We start from the raw sequence: 21198 nt of genomic DNA on the forward strand, positions 1-21198 counted from the left end.
GTGCAGTCAGGCCCCTTAATAAAACCCAACCCACTCATCACTTTTCAAGCATCACCCTCTGACATCTGCCATTACTTTGCTTATCTGGAGTTTCCATCACATTTGGACATCAGCTGGAAAAGAATTGGTGCATGCAGCACGGGAGAGCACAGACGTGTGGCACCGCTCTAAACCCCTCTGGAGAGAAAATATGGCTTGAGGGGAGAACTGGATCAAATTAAGCTTATTTTTCTTGTTTCCAAAGCCCATGAAGATATTTGGCAGGGGAGGAGAGCTTTCACTGTCCAAAGTGCATGCTCCAGTGCTGTCTCTAGGGGAAAAAAAGCATAAAGGAAAAACAAAAACAACCCAACACTTGTTGGGTTCTAAATGAACAAGCAAGTATGCAGCAAGCAGTTACATACTCAGCCAGTCAAGGAGAAACTATGTAAAGAAAGAAAAAATACCTCATTTTCAAACTTCTCAGGAAAAATGAACATCAGGTAACTTCTTACGTTCCTGCTGGATGACACAGAGGTTAACAGAAAACAAAGGGCAAAGACAACCCTTTCCTCGGCCTATTTGGCCAAAGATTTCAGTGGGAGGCTCAACTATGGACAACATCAAAAGATTCTGTGGTAGGAACTACTAGTCCATAGTAGATAAATGGCCAAACTTGGACTTCCGATTAGAAGTGCCAAGTTGGACACCACAACTACTGCACTGCCTTAGTTCAAGAGGTCCAAGAATGCTCACCACCAGGCTGGTGACAATGCCTGAAGGGACAGACCCAGGCTTCCCAAACAGTGGACTCAGCTCCAGGCTGGGACTTCAGAGGTGCCTTGCCTCAACTTTCCCCTGACTGTTGCACTGGGGACAGGGGAAGCTCCCATTTTGCCATTCTGCTCCCTTGGGAAGCAGGGCTCTGAGCTTTATGTTCCACTGGGTGTATGAGCAACTGAGCGATCACCGAAAATTAACTGAGCCTAAGTGAGCCAGATTCATATTTCCAGTCCATTGGGAATTCAGGGCATCTTCTGCATCAACTGATCCCTTCACAAATCCACAGCTTAAGTTTGGGAATGGATTCTCTACAAGACACACAAATGCCTCTCACCAGCAGTGAAGGAAGCATGCCATTAAACCACCATGCACTCTCTTGAGAGCTCTCCTTCTTCCCCATAGCCCTCAATAAATAATGACCTCTGCATTAAAGAAACACTCCTGATCCTTCTTGGTACACAGAACTGGAAAAGCTACACAAAAACTTCAGCTGGACATTACAGTGGAGCAGCATTTGGGGATTCATCCCATATAAAATGGGATGTTGAAGTAAAATTGCTCTTGTTTGTGTGGAAACAAAGTTTTTTTATGGTGAGGATGCCCGAGTACAGGTTGCCCAAAGAGGTGTTAGACTCCCTCTCCTTGGAGACAGTGAGAAGCCACATGGACGTGCTTGGTCCTGGGCAACCAGAGGACCCTGCCAACTTCAGCCTTGCTGTGGTTCTGTAAAAGTTGATCTCTCTTCTGTACAGCTCCAGGCCTGCCTGACAGAGAAAGGCTTCTTTAAAACAAAATAAAAAAGCCTTCAGTCAAACAGCAGTTGGAGGAACACTCGCTGGCAAGCCTGGAAGCAGTAACACTTGCTGGCATTTCTAATCCTGATTCAGTGCACCTCTCTTCATGGAATATGAGTTATTGATTCCCCTTCAGGACTGAAACAGCTGAACACCTTCGGTGTCACTGCTGCTTGTTTTTAAATGACCAAGTAATCTGCCCTGTGAAGGCCCCAGTACGCACCCACACCTCTGGGGTTGTGTGCATTGGCTGTGCAGCCAGGGGGGAATCCTTCACACGGGCAATCTCTCAGACTGCACTGTGGCCATTATTTGAAACACTCATGCACTGCACGTTACAGAGTGCAGGGCTGCTGTTATCAGAACTTGTGCCTTTCCTGTGCACCTCACCCAGCTCCCCTGCCTGCACAAGGAAAACAAGCACCCATCCAAAGTGAACTCCATGGATTACACCACAGCACAGGCACAACAATGGATTCCAAGGCAGACACAAACACGCTTTTCCTGCCCTGGCTGAACTTGGGCATTCCAGCAACATCATCAGCAAGGTCTCAGCATCCAGCAGAGATCATCTCTCCAGGATTTTAGGGGTAACCCCAGCCAAGTCCCAGGCCTTCCCACTTAATGTGCTGCAAGGTAAAGCTGACCCCGTTTAAAACAAAAGTTTTTAAAGCATTTCAAGTCTGCACAACACCGAGTGCAAGCTAAACACACTCTCAAGTGCAATGAGCATCCTTGGCACTTGGCACACTGAGCACAAATTTGAGTCAAATAACGCCTAAGCAACACATTCTTATCTACAATTCCCTGGTCCATGCAAGAGGTAGAAATAGAATTTTACACTTCTATAAGAAAAAGATCAATTCCCCAGTAAATCTCTATCTATGGCTAATCACTCAATCACTCTCCTTTTAATTACATCATGAATAACATTTCTGCATTGAATTAATTTTGAAACCTAAACCAAACAAGAATCAAATTACAACAGCTTTGAGCTAAACACTCAGCAGAGGCATTGGTTATTACTGGGCTGTAATTCTGAACTATATTGGCTCAGCCACTGATTTTCTCCATACCTGCACACTTCTCTAGAATATCTTCCATGAAGAACAAAGTAGATACAGCCATAGAGACCTGTCTGACAGATAAAAAGAAAATATTTTAAAACACTTCAGAAAAGGATGTCACCCTTGGTCATTGTGATGTCCTGTACCTCAAATTTGGGAAGCTTCATTTATCTGAAAATTTGCAGTGTTAAAAGAGTACAATTACATTTTTAGCAAAAGCATGCTTGTTCACCACCCAGCAGGCTGACATTCAGTAAATTCACCGTACAAACACCTTCAAGTAGTAACTAGTTATATCAAGTAAAAGATGGTATACTGAAACATTTTTAAATGACAAGTGGATCTATTTACCTTGCTTCAAGAGTTAGGTTTACTTCTGCAAAAACAAGAGAGCACACTGTGCAATCAAAATACCATAGCTGGATGAACAAGTAACACTTCAGACATCACCACCCCACCACTAAGTATCCTCATTCCATGTGTATTTATTGAAAAATATTTACATATTGGTCACCGTGCCTTAATGGCATCTTTACACAAACAGGTTAATGAAGAACATCACACTAGGATGGGGGAAGGGTCATAAAATGTCCTTTCAAAAGTCTTTTTTTTTCCAGGCTGTCAGGAGCCAGGCGAGTTCTCAGACTGAGTGTGCCGGAGTCCCGCAGTGCGTGCGCCACAGATCCACAGCTTTGCTGACAATGGCGTCCGTGTTGTCCTGAGGAATCTGCAAAAGATCGGGGCGAGGTGCCTGGTCAGAGCACTCCATTCGGACTGTTTCATTTAAAGTAAAGATTTTGGATTGCTAGTTCAGATTTTATCTCTTTAGAACTAAGAAAACATAACTAGAATCCCATCTCCCTGTCCTCCCATCCCATCATTCCTCAGTCCTGCACACACCGTATCACATCCAGGCTTTGCACAAAAAGCTTTTATTTCCAAAATGCTGATAAGCAGCCTCACACTTCACACACCCCTGACACCAGGCATGACTCTCACTGCCTAGCCATGACCATGAACTGTGTCTCACATAACTCACGTGGGTTACACTGGGACCCCGCAGCCCTGCTGACACGGCTCCTTACTACTCAGGGTCAGGAAGGTTCAGGGTCAGGTTCATGATCCCATCCTCACATCAACAGATAACACACCCTGAGTCTACAGATTTGCACTCAGACTTGCCAGAAACCAACACTTCTAAGAAGCCTCCAGAAAAATTAACCTAACCTGACCTACACTTACTGTCAGAGAAAAACGCTTTAGTATCACAAGAATATTAATTCTGTACAAACACAGACAATACATTCCCCAAGCCTAAAAATCTATGGAAGCCTTAACTCCTGATAGAAGAAGTTATTATTCTCATTGCTGAGCATTCTCCCTTCACCTTGGTACTGCTACACTGTTCTCAGTAATGTAATAATACCTTTTGGTACATCTGCAGCAGGCAAGCAATTCAGACTAAAATAGTTATAAGGTATAAAAGGTAATGCAAAGTACAATTAGAGTACTTACATTTTCCAAAAACTGTGTGATCTTTTCTGCAGAATTCAGTGCTATTATCTTCATTTTAAAGGTTAATAATATCTCCACAGCAACAAAAGCAAGAATCTTGCAGGATCCACTTATAACTTTGTCCCAAACTCTGCAAGAAAGTGAAAAAGAATCACTAAATATTATTGCAGTGTGTCTCTGCTTATTTCTCTGCTAGAACAGCCTTTGTAGAAGCATCTCTATTCAGATTATTTTTTCTGAAGAACAGCAATGTATTGAATTATTCGGGTCAGGATAAATAGAAGGCATTTTATCGACTCCTCAATCTGTACAGAGCAGAGGGGTGGCAGGCAGTAATTGGTATGTACTGATATGCTGTGCTGCTGTTTAGAAATTGAGCTGTTTACAAGCACAAGCACAAAAATCAAATCTTGGCTTAATAGCCTGGACTGTAGCAACTACTCTGCTGGACTACACAGTTACCAGAGTGTGTGGTAAAGACGAGAAATTTTCCTACTGCGAAAAAGAAATTACTTCATTAGCATGCCTAATAAAGATACTCTTCCATCAGCTAAATTGCTAAAAATTCAAAGGGATGTAATCCTGAACTACTACATCTCAAGCAAGTAAATATTCCAGGTCATTGCTGTATGAGATGTAAGTGTGACCAATCAGCAGGATACAGCCCATGATGTTTAAATTAGGCACAAGGAATAAGTCTTCCAGTCCATCTCACTGTGCACACTCTCCTAAGCTCTCCTACCTCTCATGTGAAACTGTACCTGGACCTCACAGTTTTAAGAAAACCTGAAGGGCAGGTGTCCAAAGGCTTCAGCAACAGAACTCTTGGATGAATATTAAAATGGATCATCACTACCAAAACAGCCTGCAACAATCTGAAATCATCCTTCATCCAGCAGCTCTCAGGCCCAGCTCAAGAGACTCGGGATAAAAGACTACACAAAACAGTGTGAAACCATCTGTCAAGCAGCACCTTTTATGGGCTCACATTATTTTTAGTTCTTGAATTTTAAGAGCTGTGTCAGAAAGAGTTTCTGAGGATTGCAGCTCTTGCTCCTTCTGGGCACTTGTTCAAAGTATTTCTCCTTCCAAATAAAAACATGGGGGAACAAAGATCACACACTATCCTCCGTAACTTCTGAATATAGAAACATCAATGGAAAAACATCTTCTGCAGCCCATCTACAAATTTGCATCTCTGGGTGTGCTCCTTCCAGGGACAACTCAATTTTTGTATGACCTCTCTCAGAAGAATTTGCCCTTCAGCCCAGAGTGCCAGAAGACAACAATGCAGGCACAACACGAACTTTGACAGCTGAACTGAAGTGTAGGATCACACTTTCACTCAAGGAATTAAGAGGGGAGAGCCCACCAAGAGCCATTAGGATGATGAAGGTGCTCCTATGAGGTGAGACAGCTTGGACTGCTCAGCCTGGAGAGGGAACTGGGGAATCTCATTAATGTAAACAACTACTGGAAGGGAAAGCGCAGGAGGGGTGGAGCCAGGCACTTTCCAGTCAGGCCCAGTGAAGGGATCAGAGGCAACAGGCACAAACTCAAACACAGGACTAGATCTTAACTTGTAACAAAGAAAGGAGAAAAACAAATGTGTAAGATCCTCAGCACTATTCTGAAAGTAAAAAGAAACAAGAACCCCACATGGACAGATAGGAAAAAAAAGAGAAGACACAGCCAATTTCTTTCCCCTTTGCAATTTAGTTTTAATTCCCTGTCTTGCTATGATTAAATCATTAGTATAATCTCTACAGGGAGAGGAACAACACACAATCCAAGATCAAAATCATACTGCTTCATTCGTGGTTCAAGCATCCCAGGACAAATGATTACTGCAAATATTACTTTGCTGTTGGAGTCAGATCTAGGAAGCTTTAAGCAAGGATATGAGAAAACTGAGACAACAGTTCTGATCCACACTATACAGGTCACCCCTGTTTACTTCTACATTTTCCTTCACAAACACAAGAAGAACTTCCCCATGTGTTTCATGTGCATCAGAACTGTAATTATGAGTGACAATTACAAAGACTAGCAGATCTCCAAAAGAGGAAATCATTTTTAAAGTTCATATTAAAGCTCATGTTGCTTTGAAAACCAACTTACTAATCCTATTGAAAAATACCCAGTCTTCTTTGATTATTTTGCTTCCAAATCTTCTGACTTCAGTCTCCATAATTACATTAGGTTACATGCTATGCTCAGAACACTCTATTATTTTCCTACATTATTTAGTCTGATTCCAGAACAAATGTTTCAACAATGGCAAAACAGATGCAGTATCTAAATCACCAGTGTCTTATCAAATTTTGGAAGATAGTGCACAGAAAAGTGAGATGTCAGCACTAACCAGCTGTGTCTGCTGCAATATTTTCCACTGAACATTTTCAGCTACTGTTGCTCTCAGTACAACTCCACCAGTGACAGTACTCAGGAATGATTGTGCAATGCTGTGATCAACAGCACCTTGCCTGTACCAGCAGAGCCAGGAACAACAACATAAGCTGTCAAAAGTGGAAAAAAACCACAGCACTTTCAAGGAAACGCATTTTCTGATGATCTAATTCCAATACAGCAGTCTTTATGCATTGTGTATCTGCTGATGGTAGCAGGTGTCCTGCTTTCACTTGTCTAATAGCAATTATTTAAGGTCAAGTTTATAGTTAGAGACTGCAACTCTTTATCTGTTCTTTGCTACTCATTGAGAGGGGGAGAGAATAAGAGAAACATCATGAAACTCTGCCTACAGGCCTACTCGGGAATGCAGAAAAACAAATACATATTCTGAATTACATTCACTGTGTTTTGTGTGACTATCATCCTCTGTGAAATACAATGGTTCAATTAACCACAGGAACACTCTTGCAGGTGTTTCTTGAACAGCAAAGCAGTATTGACAATCACAAGGAAAAATAAAAAGAAATAAGAAGCTATAAAAGCAAAGAGCATGCCAAGGATTATGTAAATGAAACCATTTACTTTTCAGTGAGCTTCTTCTATAGACAAGCTAGGACTCACTCTGTGTGCACCAGTGTGTGAAGGGATGCCATTCTCCAGGCACTCTGAGGTTGCTGCACCACTACAGTGCAGTGACACACAAGAGGCATCACAGCACTGCTGCTCTCTCTTTTTCTGATTATTACCATTAACCTCACAGTTTTTCCCTACACTGCAGAGTAAACACACCCAACCTTATTTCCTGGTTCTGGTCCTCCAGCCATCCAGGCAAGACATATCTAAAAAGGACAAATGCTTTCTCCTCTGCCTGCACTTCTGGATGTCCTTCCAGAGGTAACTGGGCATGGAGGGACACAATGAGGCTCACATAGATCTCACCCTGATCTATCATGATCTTGTGCCCATGCATTTGCAGACCTGGGAAGCAGCTCAGTGAGACAAGGGCAAACTGAATTAAGTTTCTCTGTAGCAGCAGCCCACATGTCCATTCTTATCTCCTCCTGCTCCACAGTAAAATTAGGGCATTTTCCATATTTCTGTTGTTTCTATTAACAAATTACTCACATTTTTAGAACTCAATGTAATTTATGCAGGGCATGGAGATCACAGATGCAAAGCTACAGAATTATATTAATACATGAGGTAGTGCCAGTTTGAAAGTCGTAAGATTTCAGGAGAATCACCAAATACTTTGCCAGCAGCAAGTCGCCAGAGACTAATAACCTAATACCATCCAGCCCATGCCAAGCCTTCAGTGCAGAGTACAAACAACATTAGGCAGGGGCCTGAGACGTGACTGGCATCATTAGGCCATAAAAACCGCCAGGCTCATTCACAATTCCAACTGCAAAGCTGCACTGCTTCTGTTGGATCATCTGGGCTGACAGTGCCAGATCAAACTGGCAGCCAAAGTGCCATTTTGCCTGTAGAGCTGAGGCTGCAAACAGCACCCCAAGGTTTAAGAGCAGGGATCCCCAGCTGAGGGCCCTCACAGCACCATTGGAAAGCTTTCCACACATGGGCTTACCAAACAGATGAGCAGATATGCTGCTGCACAAATCAAACCAACAAGGCAATGATGAGTATGAAAAGAAAGGTGTGATCCAGTTCTCTCCCTGTCTCAGAGGGAAGCACACCTTTCTGTGCCTCGCAAACCTCTGCCACAGGCTGGTTCATATTCCAGGAAGCACCCTGTCTACATTCCAGGTGAGATACAGAGCCTTTGAAATGGCCAGTCTGCTCCTCCCTCTTGCCAATGTGACACCTTTAAGAAGTTAAGAAGCTCATCACGTAATATCCCAAGTGTATTAGACACGGCACAAGCTCAAAGCAAAACTTTCCACATGAAACCTGGCTGAATGTATTTTCCAAACCCGCTTAAATTAAACTGATGCATAAATTTTACCTGTGGTGTAATCTGAAGTGTGCTATAAAACAGAATTTATACTGAGTGGCAATGCCTGTCAGGTACTGGTATTGTGCAACTTCATCTCACATTACCAGGTAAAATTTCTGCACAGCATGTACAAGTCTTGTACATCTTAGAGAAAAACAAACAAACAAAACCATGGAATTTAGATTTATCTGCTTGGCAGAGAAGACTACAGTTCATAGAAAGCAAGCAGTCTCTCTAAGAAATGCAGTGCTAAATCATAAGTGAAAATAAATCAGGAAAGACTGTTCAGATAATCTCTCACTTGACAAGTAAGTAAAATTCACAGGAGAAGTGGAGACCTTCAAACCTCACAGTTTCAACACTGACATTTGGATGCATTTCAGATAAGCACTGAGGCTTCTAGATCCTAATCCAAACTGAATTTCCAAGCATTAATTAAAGTTCATCTGTCACATACTACCCATAAAGTATGTTATTTCCTCAGTGAATAAGGCTATTATGATTACAATTGAATAATTCACAAACCTAAACTGCTAAGAAAAAGTGCACCTTCATCATGTTCCCACAGGAACTGTTGGGAAAAGGGATTGTTCTGCCAACAAAAGTACTAACACTGAAATTTGTTTTTTACTCCAGAGTGATACAAAAAGCCAGTATTTTGATCTTTTCCATGGGGAAAAAAAGTATTAAAATATTCCAGGTAATCAAAATATTCTATTTCAGTAAGGTAAAACAGTATATGGGAATGTTAAAGATGTATATTGATTAGACAAAATATTCCATATAAATAATGATTAGACAAAATATTTCATATAAATAAAACTGATTCAAAATGGTAGACACTTGAAACCAAATATTCTGGCAAGATAAAATATGAAATCAAAATTCTTCATGTAGAGTTTTCCTTTTACACCATCAGGATGACACGGCTCCATTAAATTTTCCATTTTCAATAGAAATTGTAAAAAACCTCATTCATATTCCAAGAGCAAATCTGCTCTGATACAAATTCCTCTCTCAGCTCTTGTCCACAGCCGTAAGATCCAATAGCAAAATTGAATCACATGAGCTCTCAACAGTAACAAACATCCTATACTATGCAAGCTTACATAATTTCTGCAGTCACAGAAATAGTAAAAGCTTTCAACCACCACATCACACACAAGCAATAAGCAGACAGGACTATTTTGGAACCTTAGGTGCTTAATGAAAAGAACTTGCCATGTAACAATTTTGGTAATTACCATGTTGCACCTGAAGGCCTCAATCCTTCACAAAACCTTTTTTTTTCTCTCAAACATGATCCTTGGCAACAATAAACCCTACAGAACCTCAAAGACCATGGTCCAACAAGAGGAGAGGGCATGATTTCTAATCTTACAACATCCTACTCTTCCCTAAAATTTTCTTATTCTTATATGGGTAAGTACAACATTTTTTAAAACAGCCCTTTTCCACTTTCCTCCATGGAACATGAAGTCCCAGATAAACACTGCACCCACTCTTCAGATTATGACCAACTTTACCACCATAAAAGCATTTTCTACGAAGCAATTTACAAAGCACTGTTCCCATGCTAGGTTTCTATGCCAGCCACCTAAGTCCTGTGATTCCCTCGAAGTAAAACTTCCCTTGAACATTGTTACTTCTCCGAGTTTTCAGACAGCTGAAAATGACACCATTGTTTTCTCTGTGCCAGATCCTGTCCAGATATCAGCAACTCTTAGTAACACAGAAAGATGTTTCTCTACATTGAGCTTGAATTTCCTGCTTTCCAAGAGTTCTCAGGAAGCAGAATTAGAGAAATTGTACAAGCTTCCTTCCAAAACCCCTTCAGTGAAGTGTCACGCACAATAATTTTTCCCTTTTAAAAGCTTAACAACCTATTTCTAACTGTAGAATCAGCCTAGTACTTTTTAAAATAAACATTCTGTCATGGTCAAACCCCAGCCAGCAACTGAGCAGCAGACAGCCACTCATTTACTACCTCCACCAGTGGGATGGGGGAAAAACTGGAGTAAGAAGTAAGAAACAAATACGTGGGTGGAGAAAAGAAGTTTCTTAATTTAAAAGAAGTAATAATTTCCAAAAAAACCATAAGGAAGAGAAGAAAAACATAACAAAGAGAGGAAAATAAAATCTGAGACATGTGATGCAACAGAGAACAGTTGCCCACCACCCCGACCGATGGTCAGCAAGTCCCCAGGCAAGTGCACCCATGTGCCAACCCCCTCCTCAGCTTCACTGCTGAGCATGACTCCCCATGGAATGGGATAGCCCCTGGGTCAGCTGGAGTCAGCTGTCCTGGCTGTGTCCCCTCCCAGCCATGTTCTTGTGCACCCCCAGGCGGTGAGGAGCAGAACGATGCCGTGTAAGCGCTGCTCTGCAGGAACTAAAACATCCCTGCGCTCCAAAACACAGCCCTAGACCAGCTACTCTGAAGAAATCTAACTCTATCCCAGCCAAAACCGCTACACATTCCCAACATCTTTTTCATCTAACACTAATGCAGTATTACAATCACCCCCTAAGCACAGATTTTTGTCAAGAAGCCCCAAAACTGACTACCATTCAGCTATATAACACTGACAGAGGGTTTGGAGTTCTACACCCTAGGAGGCATGAAGCGTCCAACAGAATCAGCTGGGATACTGAGCTCCGTTCTTTTATTTTCAGTGGGTGAAACTATCACATAGGTTATCTTGGATCAGTAACAAGGAGAATTAAATCCAATTTTATCATTTCCAAGTCAGCAATAAAGTTAACACCATCATCTTACAGATAAAGAATGGAAAGCTCTTTGCCTGCTAGTGATGACAGAATGCTGAAATTACTATACAGTGACAAACAAAAAGAAAAGAAAAAGAACTTGCCTCTGTAAACTGGACTCAGGTAAACATCCTGCAAAACACTTTTTAAACCAAAGATCATAGGGGAGTTTGCTCATTGCAGCACATGCTTTCAGGTGCATCAGTAGTCTGTTATCTTCAATGTTCAAATACTGCTCCAGAATTTTTGGCTGAGGAAGAATTAGAGAAATTTTAGGTAACTCACATCAGAATACCTTCATAGCTAATGCACGCTGTAAGACAAGCACCGTCTTAAAAATTCAACCAGTGCAAAATAACATATTAAAATAATGGACTTTCATTGTTTTAGTTCTTCCAAAATACAGGTGTTACTGACTTTTGCAATTAACTAATTATGTACTTAAGCAACCTCAGCTTTCTTAAATTGCTGACCACTAGCAGAACTTCCAAGATATGCAGTATTCCCTAGTGCAAGGAGGTGTTTCAGAGCTTAAGGCAATGCAGAGATTAAATGTGCACTAATTACTGCTACCTTCACAAGTAAAATCGAGTGTCATTCACTTCAAACCTAATCGCCTTAGCACACATCAAATAAAATCTACACACAATCCAGAAAAACCCAAAAAATCAATTCTGAGAGCAAATCCCTGGGCAACCCATTAAAAGCTGGACATTGATTTATTGTTTAAAAACCCTAAGTATTTAAGGCATAAACATGTGCATAATTTTTTCATCTTGTTTAAATTTTAATGTAACACGATTCTCATAAATTCTTGACTACCTTTATGCTTTGTCATAGCTAGGCAAACTGCTAAGGATTTCAGCTACCAAAGGCAGAAAACTTCCCTTGCCCTTATTCCCACCTCCTGAGTCTTGGTACATCAATTGTATCACAAAAAAAAAAAAAGTTAGGGAGGGAGACACTTGGCACTCTTTACATGGTACAAACATACACTTTAAAAATATTCCTTTCTCCTTTGAACTGGTATAGTTGAATGTACCACCCAGAGAAACAGGAGGAAGGTTTAAAAAATATTTTTTAGTTCCAAAAGAACTAATAAGGGCAGGCATAATTTTCCACAGCAAATTTCTATTCAGCAATTGCTGGTGCACATGTACTCGATACTTTTACCTCAGGATATTGTTAACTAAAGGCTCCTTATCTGTTAAGGCTATCTGATGAATTACAAGAGCTTTCCTAATTTTGATAAGTACACATTACAATTTAATTTTATAAATCAGTAAGACAGAAATTCAAAATTAATATTCTGTGATAGCATTTAAATGATCAGTGCTAAAAGAAAACTACTCCACTTTTATTATAAATCGATTTGCAACCTATTGTTTTTCTGAAGATGGAGTACTCTGCTCCATATGTAAAGCAAAACTGTGCTTTGTCTATCATCCAATGAGCAGCATATGAATACCAGAGATGCAGCCTAAAAAGTAGCAGACACACATCAAAATGTTCTTCACTTTTGACATTTTTAATTGTTTAAAGAAAATTCTTAAGTGACTAATTTGTGAGATATATAATTCAACTAGATACAATAAAACCTTTAGACAAAAAAGGTAATTTAAAATTACCATGCAGCAAACAAAAACAATTTCCAATGTTACATTAGACAGGGCACCACAATCCCAATGCAAAAAGCACTCCTCCCCTATTCTCAAAATAGCTGGTGGAACAGAATCCAAGGGTGTCACTTCTGATGCTCCAGTTGCCTCCCTGTATTAATGCTTTCCATGACTGCTTCTCCTTGGAAAAACAAAAGAAAATTCCTGTTTCCCTTACCAGTTGTTGCAATGAATCTTTATGCTTGCTGTTCAGCTGATTCACAAAGCAACTGACTAGCCAATAGCATTCTATAGGATCCTCTACCATTTCCTCCATTGCTTTAGCAATAGCAAGAAACACTTCATCCTCAGGTTCCTGCAAAACAAAGAGGAAAAAAGTGAACTACACAGAAGTATTGGACTGTTCTGATTGAAATTATTCTTATATTCCTTTTCTCTGCTATTTGGGGAAAAAAAACAGGAATCAATGTACACAGAGAGCCTTTCTGATGTTCCTAACCAAGACAGCGGGCAGCAGCTGCACGGGGATGACAGATGTCTATTCAAACAGAGCAAGTGAGACTTGTCTTACCTTTAAAACCAAAACATGCTTCAGTGTTTAGAGCGTCTTAAATACTACCAGGATATGTCTCTACCACACAGAATGCTGCAATACACACATATCCCTACTTGAACTCTGCATTAAGATGCACAAAACATTCACTAGACTTCTGTTTGTTACTCAAACATTTCAAAATATTTAGATCAATCTGACATCTCTTTATCTCCCTCTGCCTCTACAATAAAACACCTGCATTACTATCACGAGTAACCTCTCATACGTTTAAAGGGACAGTGACTGCTCTAGAAGGGAGAAATTTTCAGCCCACTGCATCACTTGCCAAGATCAAGGAAATTTCTCTACTGGAAATTTGCAGGGTAGGATGGGCACATTCCTAGGAAATGGTCAGGGTATGAAAACATTCCCTCCTCTGACAAGAGAATCCTGCAGGTAATCCTCCAGTTCTAAATATTACTGAATTTTCCATATTAACTTGAACCTTTTTTTATTTTGAACTTTTCTTTAAGTACTTATGTCAAAATTTGTGATCACAGATGAAAAATTACAAACTAAGCTGGGCTAGAGTGAACACAGATAAATTAATTACAGGACGAAATCCACTTAGAAAGCTCTGTGGCTCCTTTCATAATCTCCTATTTCATGGAGAAAAGAAAGGACCACACACTGTTTTTATCATCACCTACTAATTTACCATCACAACACAGCCTTGTTTAACCATATGGGCGTACACTGTGGACAGCAGAGTATGTGCATTACCTGACAGAAGCCCAGGTCAGTTCAGACTAAGAAGAAAAGGAGGACAGTACACTAAAGTCTAGATATAAAAACAAATAATTTAAATATTTGATGAAACTTGCATTAAATCACTGCTTGTACAGGCTCTGAATTACCCTTGCTCCAGGACACGTAAGAACCTATGAGCTCCAATGAGGTGATGTCATTTTCATTTCAATGCTATAAAGAAACTGAAGCGCCCTGGAGTACAAAAGGCTTGAAACCCAGCAGGCAAAATGCACAAAAGAGATTTTAAGGCATAAAATCTTACATAAGTACTTAGGGGAAGGAAAAGAGAAAAGCACTTTGACTAAAATTCCTTATCTTATACTAGTACTTCTGTGTTTTTCATTCATCTTACTTGCTCTATCTACAAGCATTTATGGGGTGACTTGCAGGTCAGCTCCTCACTGGTTTATAGTCTCAAGTTCAATAAAGTAATGTATTTAAAAAACTGTTAAAATTGCCACTGACCAATGGAAAAGCTACGTTTCGAGGCAATTTCCCTGATTCCAGCTGATGTATGCGGAGAAAAACATCAACCTGCGGGGTGGAATCGCTGATAAACCGAATCACACGGAGAGCGTGGTGAACATCCCAGTACTGCTCCCTCCGGTACTTCATCACCAAAGCATGAGACTCGTGGTGAGGAGGAATAATGCCTAAAAAAAAAGAAAATTAAAAAAAATTAAAAGAAAAATATAAACAACTGTTAGGAGGAGTCCTACTTGTTACATTTTATACCTAATGTTTTCAGTACAGTACTAGTTGTATATTTGTGCCCAGCTTCCATTTATTTTGAAAACAAAGTCAGTGTAGAGTGATTTCTATATATATTAGATGTTCATTTTCTCAAATTCTACACTTTGTCTGAGATGACAGAGAATATGTACATGCAATTAACTAATGCAAAGATACCGTTCACTGCAGTATTAATTACTGCCAGAAAAGTCTTTACTCACTGTATCAGAGATTAGCTCTCACTAAAATGACATTCAAAAACCAAAATCCATCAGTTAAATCAATTAAAGATTAAAACTTAAGAATGCCGCTTGTAAAGTAACATCTGTTATTTTCTTAGCACAACACAAATATCTTTTCTAGTTTCCTGGGAGAAAAAAAAATTAACTGTATCTAAGTAGAAAGGCAAAGAAAATTACACAGCCTCTCCAGAAAAGATACTTACCACTTCACTCAATCCTTTCCCTTACTCAGGACTCAATCTTACCATGCACTGATGTTCACAAAAAAACTGTCACAGACTTCAACAGAAATAAAAACTTACATACACCTAGGCAAAAAAATGCCATTTCCCTATCACTAGTGGAGCAGAATTTTTCCCAGGGTAGAAACCCATGAGAACATAGTATTCTTCAAAAGTCAGTTCTGAAACAAGCTACCTGCTCCTTTTCCCTCTCATTTAAAGAAAAAAAATATTCCTGCCAAGTGTTAAACCATGAAATGGCTGAGGAACAAGTACATCAGACAGAAAATTATCTTTTCTCTTCCAGCTGCAAACCTGTCTGCATTTCAAAAGCTGGAAGAAAGCAAGACATTTCTCACAATATGCCAAAAGACAGTCAACATCATAACTGTATGTACATACTGCCAACTGCTCCCCTCAAACACAGAGGACAACCTCAGGCAGGCAAAACAGAGCTGAAACAGAGGGGTGCCTGGAAACCCATGAGTCATCCTTGAACAGGAAGGTAACGGAGGCATTGCTGACACACCACATCACCTGGGACATCAGCAGGCCTTGGTACAAGCCTGACAGAATTCTGTTGACAGGAGAGACTTCCTTTTCTTAAATTATTAACATTATTTAGAGGTTACATAACACCTCCCATCAGAAATGGACCGGGCTGTGGTTCCAGCCGCTCAGGGAGAGACATTTTGCACTGTCCTTCTCAATACCAGCTTTTCTAACAACTGTTAACACTGAAATGCAGGGTAAGAAAAGTCCCTGAGCCTCTGTTCACCCAAGACATGCCATAGAAGGCCAGTATGAACACTTGAAATCATAGAATATCACGAGTTTGAAGGGACCCACAAGGACCACTGAGTCCCTCTCGGCCCTGCACAAGACCACTCCAAAATATCACACCATGTGCCTGAGAGCAGAGTTCACTTGCTGTGACCACTTCTCTGGGGAGCCTGTTCCAGTGCCCAGCCACTCTCTGGGTGAAGAGCCGTATTCTGATATTCATCCTAAACCTCCCCTGAAACAACTTCATGCTGTGAAATGAATCATTCTGGGTTTGAAATACAAAATACTTCTAAGAACCAGTATAATTTTCCATTGACTCAGTTGACTCAGGAGGTGTTTTGTGTTGTCATATGATTCACAGATCCTTTACCTAAAGCAGCCCAAGATCTGGCTCTGCAGTGAGACACAATTTTGCAGAGAGATGTATTTTACTATTATGATATTGGCTGAAGGATTCTGTACTGAGTTGCTTGTCCAAAACTCCTATGCTATATTCCCCACTACTAATATTTTAAAAGATGCTGACTACTTCACTAGTGCCCAGGGTAGTACAATAATCTTTTTAATGGCAGAGCCTTTTATCAAGCAGAACATCATTGGAAGTTCAACACCAAGAACTTCAAGTTTTGTAATTAGATCTTGTCCCTTCTGTGCACTATTCATTTAAGACCTGTGCCAAAAAAAAAAAAGCTTGCAAGTCCATATAATCAGGAATATGAAACCACAACTTTCAAAATGCAAAAAAAATTGGAGGGGGAAAAAATGAATTAAAAAATTAAGATGTTTCAAACTTTTTAATTAGTCATTTAGTGCACCTGTAGGAAAATCTAATCTATTTATGGTTTTTAAAGTTTCTGGGGATACCACAACTTGTCTTCAGCCTTGCATCTTTCTCAATGGCAAATACAATTCAAAGCCAGGAGCAGAAGTATAAGAAACCAATACTCTGCAGAACACGGTGCTTCTCTTTAGAATAAACATGCATTCCATGCTTCACTGGTTTAAAATTAATCACAACTTGACTTCAACTTCATTGTCTGTTATTTCAAGAGCACAAGTGAAAATCTTATCAGATATCGATGACTTCTTATAATCCACATTTCAAATCTATTTCATAAATGTACTTGCATAGTGTTACAAAGTCAAACATAGAAACACTCTCCTAGGCCCATTTCAACACAGTTCTCAAAAACTTGTTTTATAATTGCCACTATACATCTGAGGCGGATACAAAAGCAGGCTAAATATGTATCAGCAGGCAGGGTAGTACTGAATAATCCACGTCATTACTTCTTTAAAGAAAAAAGAAAGAGAAAAAATTGCACCTTCCTACATTCTACATTCCATGTTATACTTCATACCTAGAAGCACTTTCCACACCAGTATGCGATACATGGATGGAAGAGGAAACCTTTGACTAAATGTGCAAAGCTTCTCAATATCTGTAAAGAAATGAAAAAAAAAAATTCAGAACAACTTTGAACATGGTTATAAAAAGGTCTGACCCATCTAAGTATGACAAACTTTAGTTGCAGATTGAAATTCCCTATTTCATCACGTACTATCAACAAATGCTTTCACTGCTTTCACGTTGGCCTGACTTACAGTAAAACTAGTGCAGGTTTCATCAGGAGGAAACTGGATGTTTATAGGCATTTTGTGTGGCTTGTCACTGTCAAAACAATTTTTTAAAGGGACAACATTTATCTTTCTGTTCCGTCAGAGATGTGGCATTCCTCAGGGACCAACAGCAATAAAATCTCCATCGCTTTGAAGTTAGATGAAATTGACAGCAGGAGATGATGCATTCTCAGATTAAAATTGCTCTCCCTAAAAATCTTTCCATTTCTTGAGCACAGAGAATGAGAGAAGGAAAAAAGAAGAAACAAGCAAGCTGAAAAATCTTTAATGGTTTTAAAAATCAGATTTCCAGATCTTTGAAGATCAAAGGTCTGCTAGCACTAACTGAGGGATTATTGGCAAAAGGTGCAAAACTTAAATAAGTACGAAGCACAGCAGGTAAACATTTTCTATTACTCTCTCCCCAGTCCCTAATCACCAAGAAGCAGAGCAAACAGTGGAATCAACTTGCCCAAACGGTCATCCTTTAACAGAATTTCCAGCGACTTCTTTTCTTCCACTCCACGAAACCCCACTTTTTCATAATACACTGAGCGGAAGTTTCTCTGCGAGTCATCAGCCATGACTGACTCCTTCTGGAAAAACAATGCATTCCTCTGAAGACTTACAAGAATACATTCCTATTGCTTTAAGGTCAAGCAATTTTGTATACTGATATAAGTTTACTGCCTATGTCACTACAGTATCAATAAACCCTACAGAATATTAAAATCTTCCAAGATTTTTTTGTCACATACTAACATAAACAATTATAGACATCATTTATTCTAAACAAGGTCTAAAGATACCAACTTTACAAACAAAATTCAGGGATTTAAAAAAAATTATTCACATAGTAAATTATGCTAATTTTCAAGAAGTTTTTAAAAATTGCTGAAGAAACACTTAAGTATTTTATGCCATACCCAGTACGTCAATATAAAAATACAGTTACAAGTCTGACAAAATTTTGGCTACAAAAACCCTACTCAGGCAGAACTATTGCTCAGGTAAGCAAAATTATTCAGTTTCTTACTCACCAGCCAAGGTAATCAGGAGCAAGGACAAGCCAGTGTTGGCCTCAGTGGCACAGAGGTGACAGGGAAGAACAAGGCTGGGTGCCTAGGTTTCTTCTTAAGTCGCAGATATAAATTAAATGTTCATGTTGTTACCAGCTGCTGTAACAGCCACAGCCTTGAGCTTGTTATTCCAGCACTAAAACCCAACAAATGCCTCATCCCTGTAGTGGAAACAAAGGTAAATTCCAGTGAGTGCTCTGTGTATCATAAGAACTGTAAATGACATTTCAATTCAGTTCAACCCTCTAACTATCAACTCTCTCTCCTCTGTGGGCTTGCAAACATGAGAAAGTTCCATTTCCTAACTCAAAGGACTTAGAATAATCTTAAATTTTACGTCCAGTGACAGCAGCAAAACTTGGAGAAAAATAGTTTATTTTGGCCAAAGAAGGGTGAATGATGCACTGAGAAGCTTTTATAGTTAAATTCTTCTTTTCCTTGCAGAACCAAAGTACACATCAGGAGCAAAGCACGTACAGATATAAACAAAGGTCACATTTTTTTATAGAGAGTGCACACATTTACATCTGTATATCCAGTAGGCCTATTTGTGTTTCAAATTATGTCTGTTTTTAGTGCTTTGTAGGATCAGGGCCAAGACCAGACAGCAAAATACAAACAAATAAACTACTGAATTAGTGCTTTCTGAGATAAGCCAAATATTATTTCAAAACCAGAGAACAAAGAAATAAATATTACTTGCAACACATTCCAGTCCTGCAGTCCTGCATATCCTTATGAAAATGACTGTGATGCTCATGCACGGTGCATTTAAGGGTCCAGTGATCAGGGTGCTCACTGTTTACATTGCAGCCATGTCTAAAAGCAGACTTGAGATGCACTCAACCACTTTTGAAATTTTTCAGATTTTCATTCACATTTTCAAAAATTTAAAAGCTGATTTTAGTAAGTGTTATTTAGAAAAATAATAATATCAACCAAAAAAAACCGAAATAAAAACCACCAAGTCTAGCCCATATCATTTGTGGAAAGATGACAGGAGAGGCACAGAACAGGAACATTAAACATAATTTGAAAAATAACAGCATGACCCAGTAATCAAGAATGCTATTTTAATAATTTTAAACTAGCACTATAACAGAAGTACATTTTATTTACTCAGTGGTAAAAGGAGGAAGATAGTTTATTTCCTGCTTCACAATTTAGGATTTGTATTTTCACGTTAGACAAACGCCCAAAGCTCCAATCTTTATACCCGTCTTCAATAAATGGGAAAAAGAAAGGGGGAAAACAAATCCTTAGCCAGCTCATTGGAAGTGTGCTGTACGGAAGTGTGCAATTAACTCGCCTTGTATTCACGTACAGCATTTTCGGCCTCCACAGCGGCTCTCCCGGTATCCCTGAGTGTCACTCCACTGAAGGAGCAGCGCGGCACAGGCCCGGCGTGCGGAGCCACCGCGCTCTGCCCCCGGCCGAGCACCCCTCCCTCGCAGGCCCTGCCGGAGGCTCCCCCACACACGGCCGTACCTCGAGGCTCAATTCCCGGCCTCCATCACAGTCCCAGAGGAAAACAAGGGCACATTTGGGCAGGGGAATCAATGCACCCCGGGAATCCGGGGACCGGCCCCCGGCACCTCGGGCAGCGGGCGCGGCCCCAGCGCGGCGCATGCGCGGCCCCGGCGGCGGGCGGGGCGGTGGTGGGGACGCTGGGTGGCGGTGAGGACGCTGGGTGGTGGTGAGGACGCTCGGTGACGGTGGCAGCTTGTCCTGTGGGCGCCCCGCAGCCGCTCAGGCTCCCCCGGTTCATCGCGCACGCCGCCTGTGCTCCCCGTCAGCCCTGAGCTCAATCCCTGTGCCCCCAGAGGGCATCCCTCCCTCAGAGCCGGCTGCCCGCATGGCGCCCTCAGCGCACGGCGTTGTTTGCTGTGATCGGCGCTTTTGCCCCCGTGCGTGGTGGCTCCTGGGGACGCGTTACTGAGAGGGACCTCTGGGAAGCGAAGTGCGTTTCGCAAAACCAAGATTTACCCAGGCGCGTGTGATCAGAGTACTGGATGCTAAATATCCCGCCCCTCAAAACAGATAAAGGACCCACATCTCGCTGCTGAAAGCCTCAAAGATCAACCTGTGTTGCCAAAACTGTGGGACGTCAAACTAGTAGTGTGGTTTTGATCCGGCGTTAGGGTCCTTTTGTACGTGTTGGGGATGTTCACCTCTGGGACCTTGGCAGCCCCTCTGTGCCAGTGCAAGGACAGGGCAGCTGCTCACAGCAGGAGTGGAGTCTTGGGCTTGTGGTCCCTTTCCAGGAGCAGCAACTTGA

At 40.8% G+C, this 21198-nt stretch overlaps 1 protein-coding gene across 5 annotated transcripts; it reads right to left on the reverse strand.

Annotated features, from left to right (window-relative positions):
• Positions 1-3093: 3093 nt before the first annotated feature.
• On the reverse strand, positions 3094-20566 carry TBC1D7 (TBC1 domain family member 7). 5 transcript variants are annotated; one of them, XM_063402654.1, is made up of 10 exons: positions 20409-20563; positions 19620-19739; positions 18882-19081; positions 18314-18437; positions 17583-17663; positions 14706-14893; positions 13113-13250; positions 11381-11526; positions 4139-4268; positions 3094-3350 (listed from the first exon to the last, which is right to left on the reverse strand). In XM_063402654.1, the coding sequence occupies exons 4-10, from the start codon at positions 18423-18425 to the stop codon at positions 3264-3266; spliced, it is 882 nt and encodes a 293-aa protein (XP_063258724.1). In that variant the 5' UTR covers positions 18426-18437; positions 18882-19081; positions 19620-19739; positions 20409-20563; the 3' UTR covers positions 3094-3263. The 5 variants fall into 5 exon arrangements, with proteins under 5 accessions (XP_063258724.1, XP_063258733.1, XP_063258752.1 ...); XM_063402663.1 differs by lacking the exon at positions 20409-20563 and adding an exon at positions 20245-20397; XM_063402682.1 differs by lacking the exon at positions 19620-19739 and having other exon boundaries at positions 18314-18434; positions 20409-20566.
• Between the last annotated feature and the right edge of the window lie 632 nt (positions 20567-21198).

This window comes from Prinia subflava, chromosome 1 (assembly GCF_021018805.1).
Source record: "Prinia subflava isolate CZ2003 ecotype Zambia chromosome 1, Cam_Psub_1.2, whole genome shotgun sequence".
Classification (NCBI taxonomy): Eukaryota; Metazoa; Chordata; class Aves; order Passeriformes; family Cisticolidae; genus Prinia; species Prinia subflava.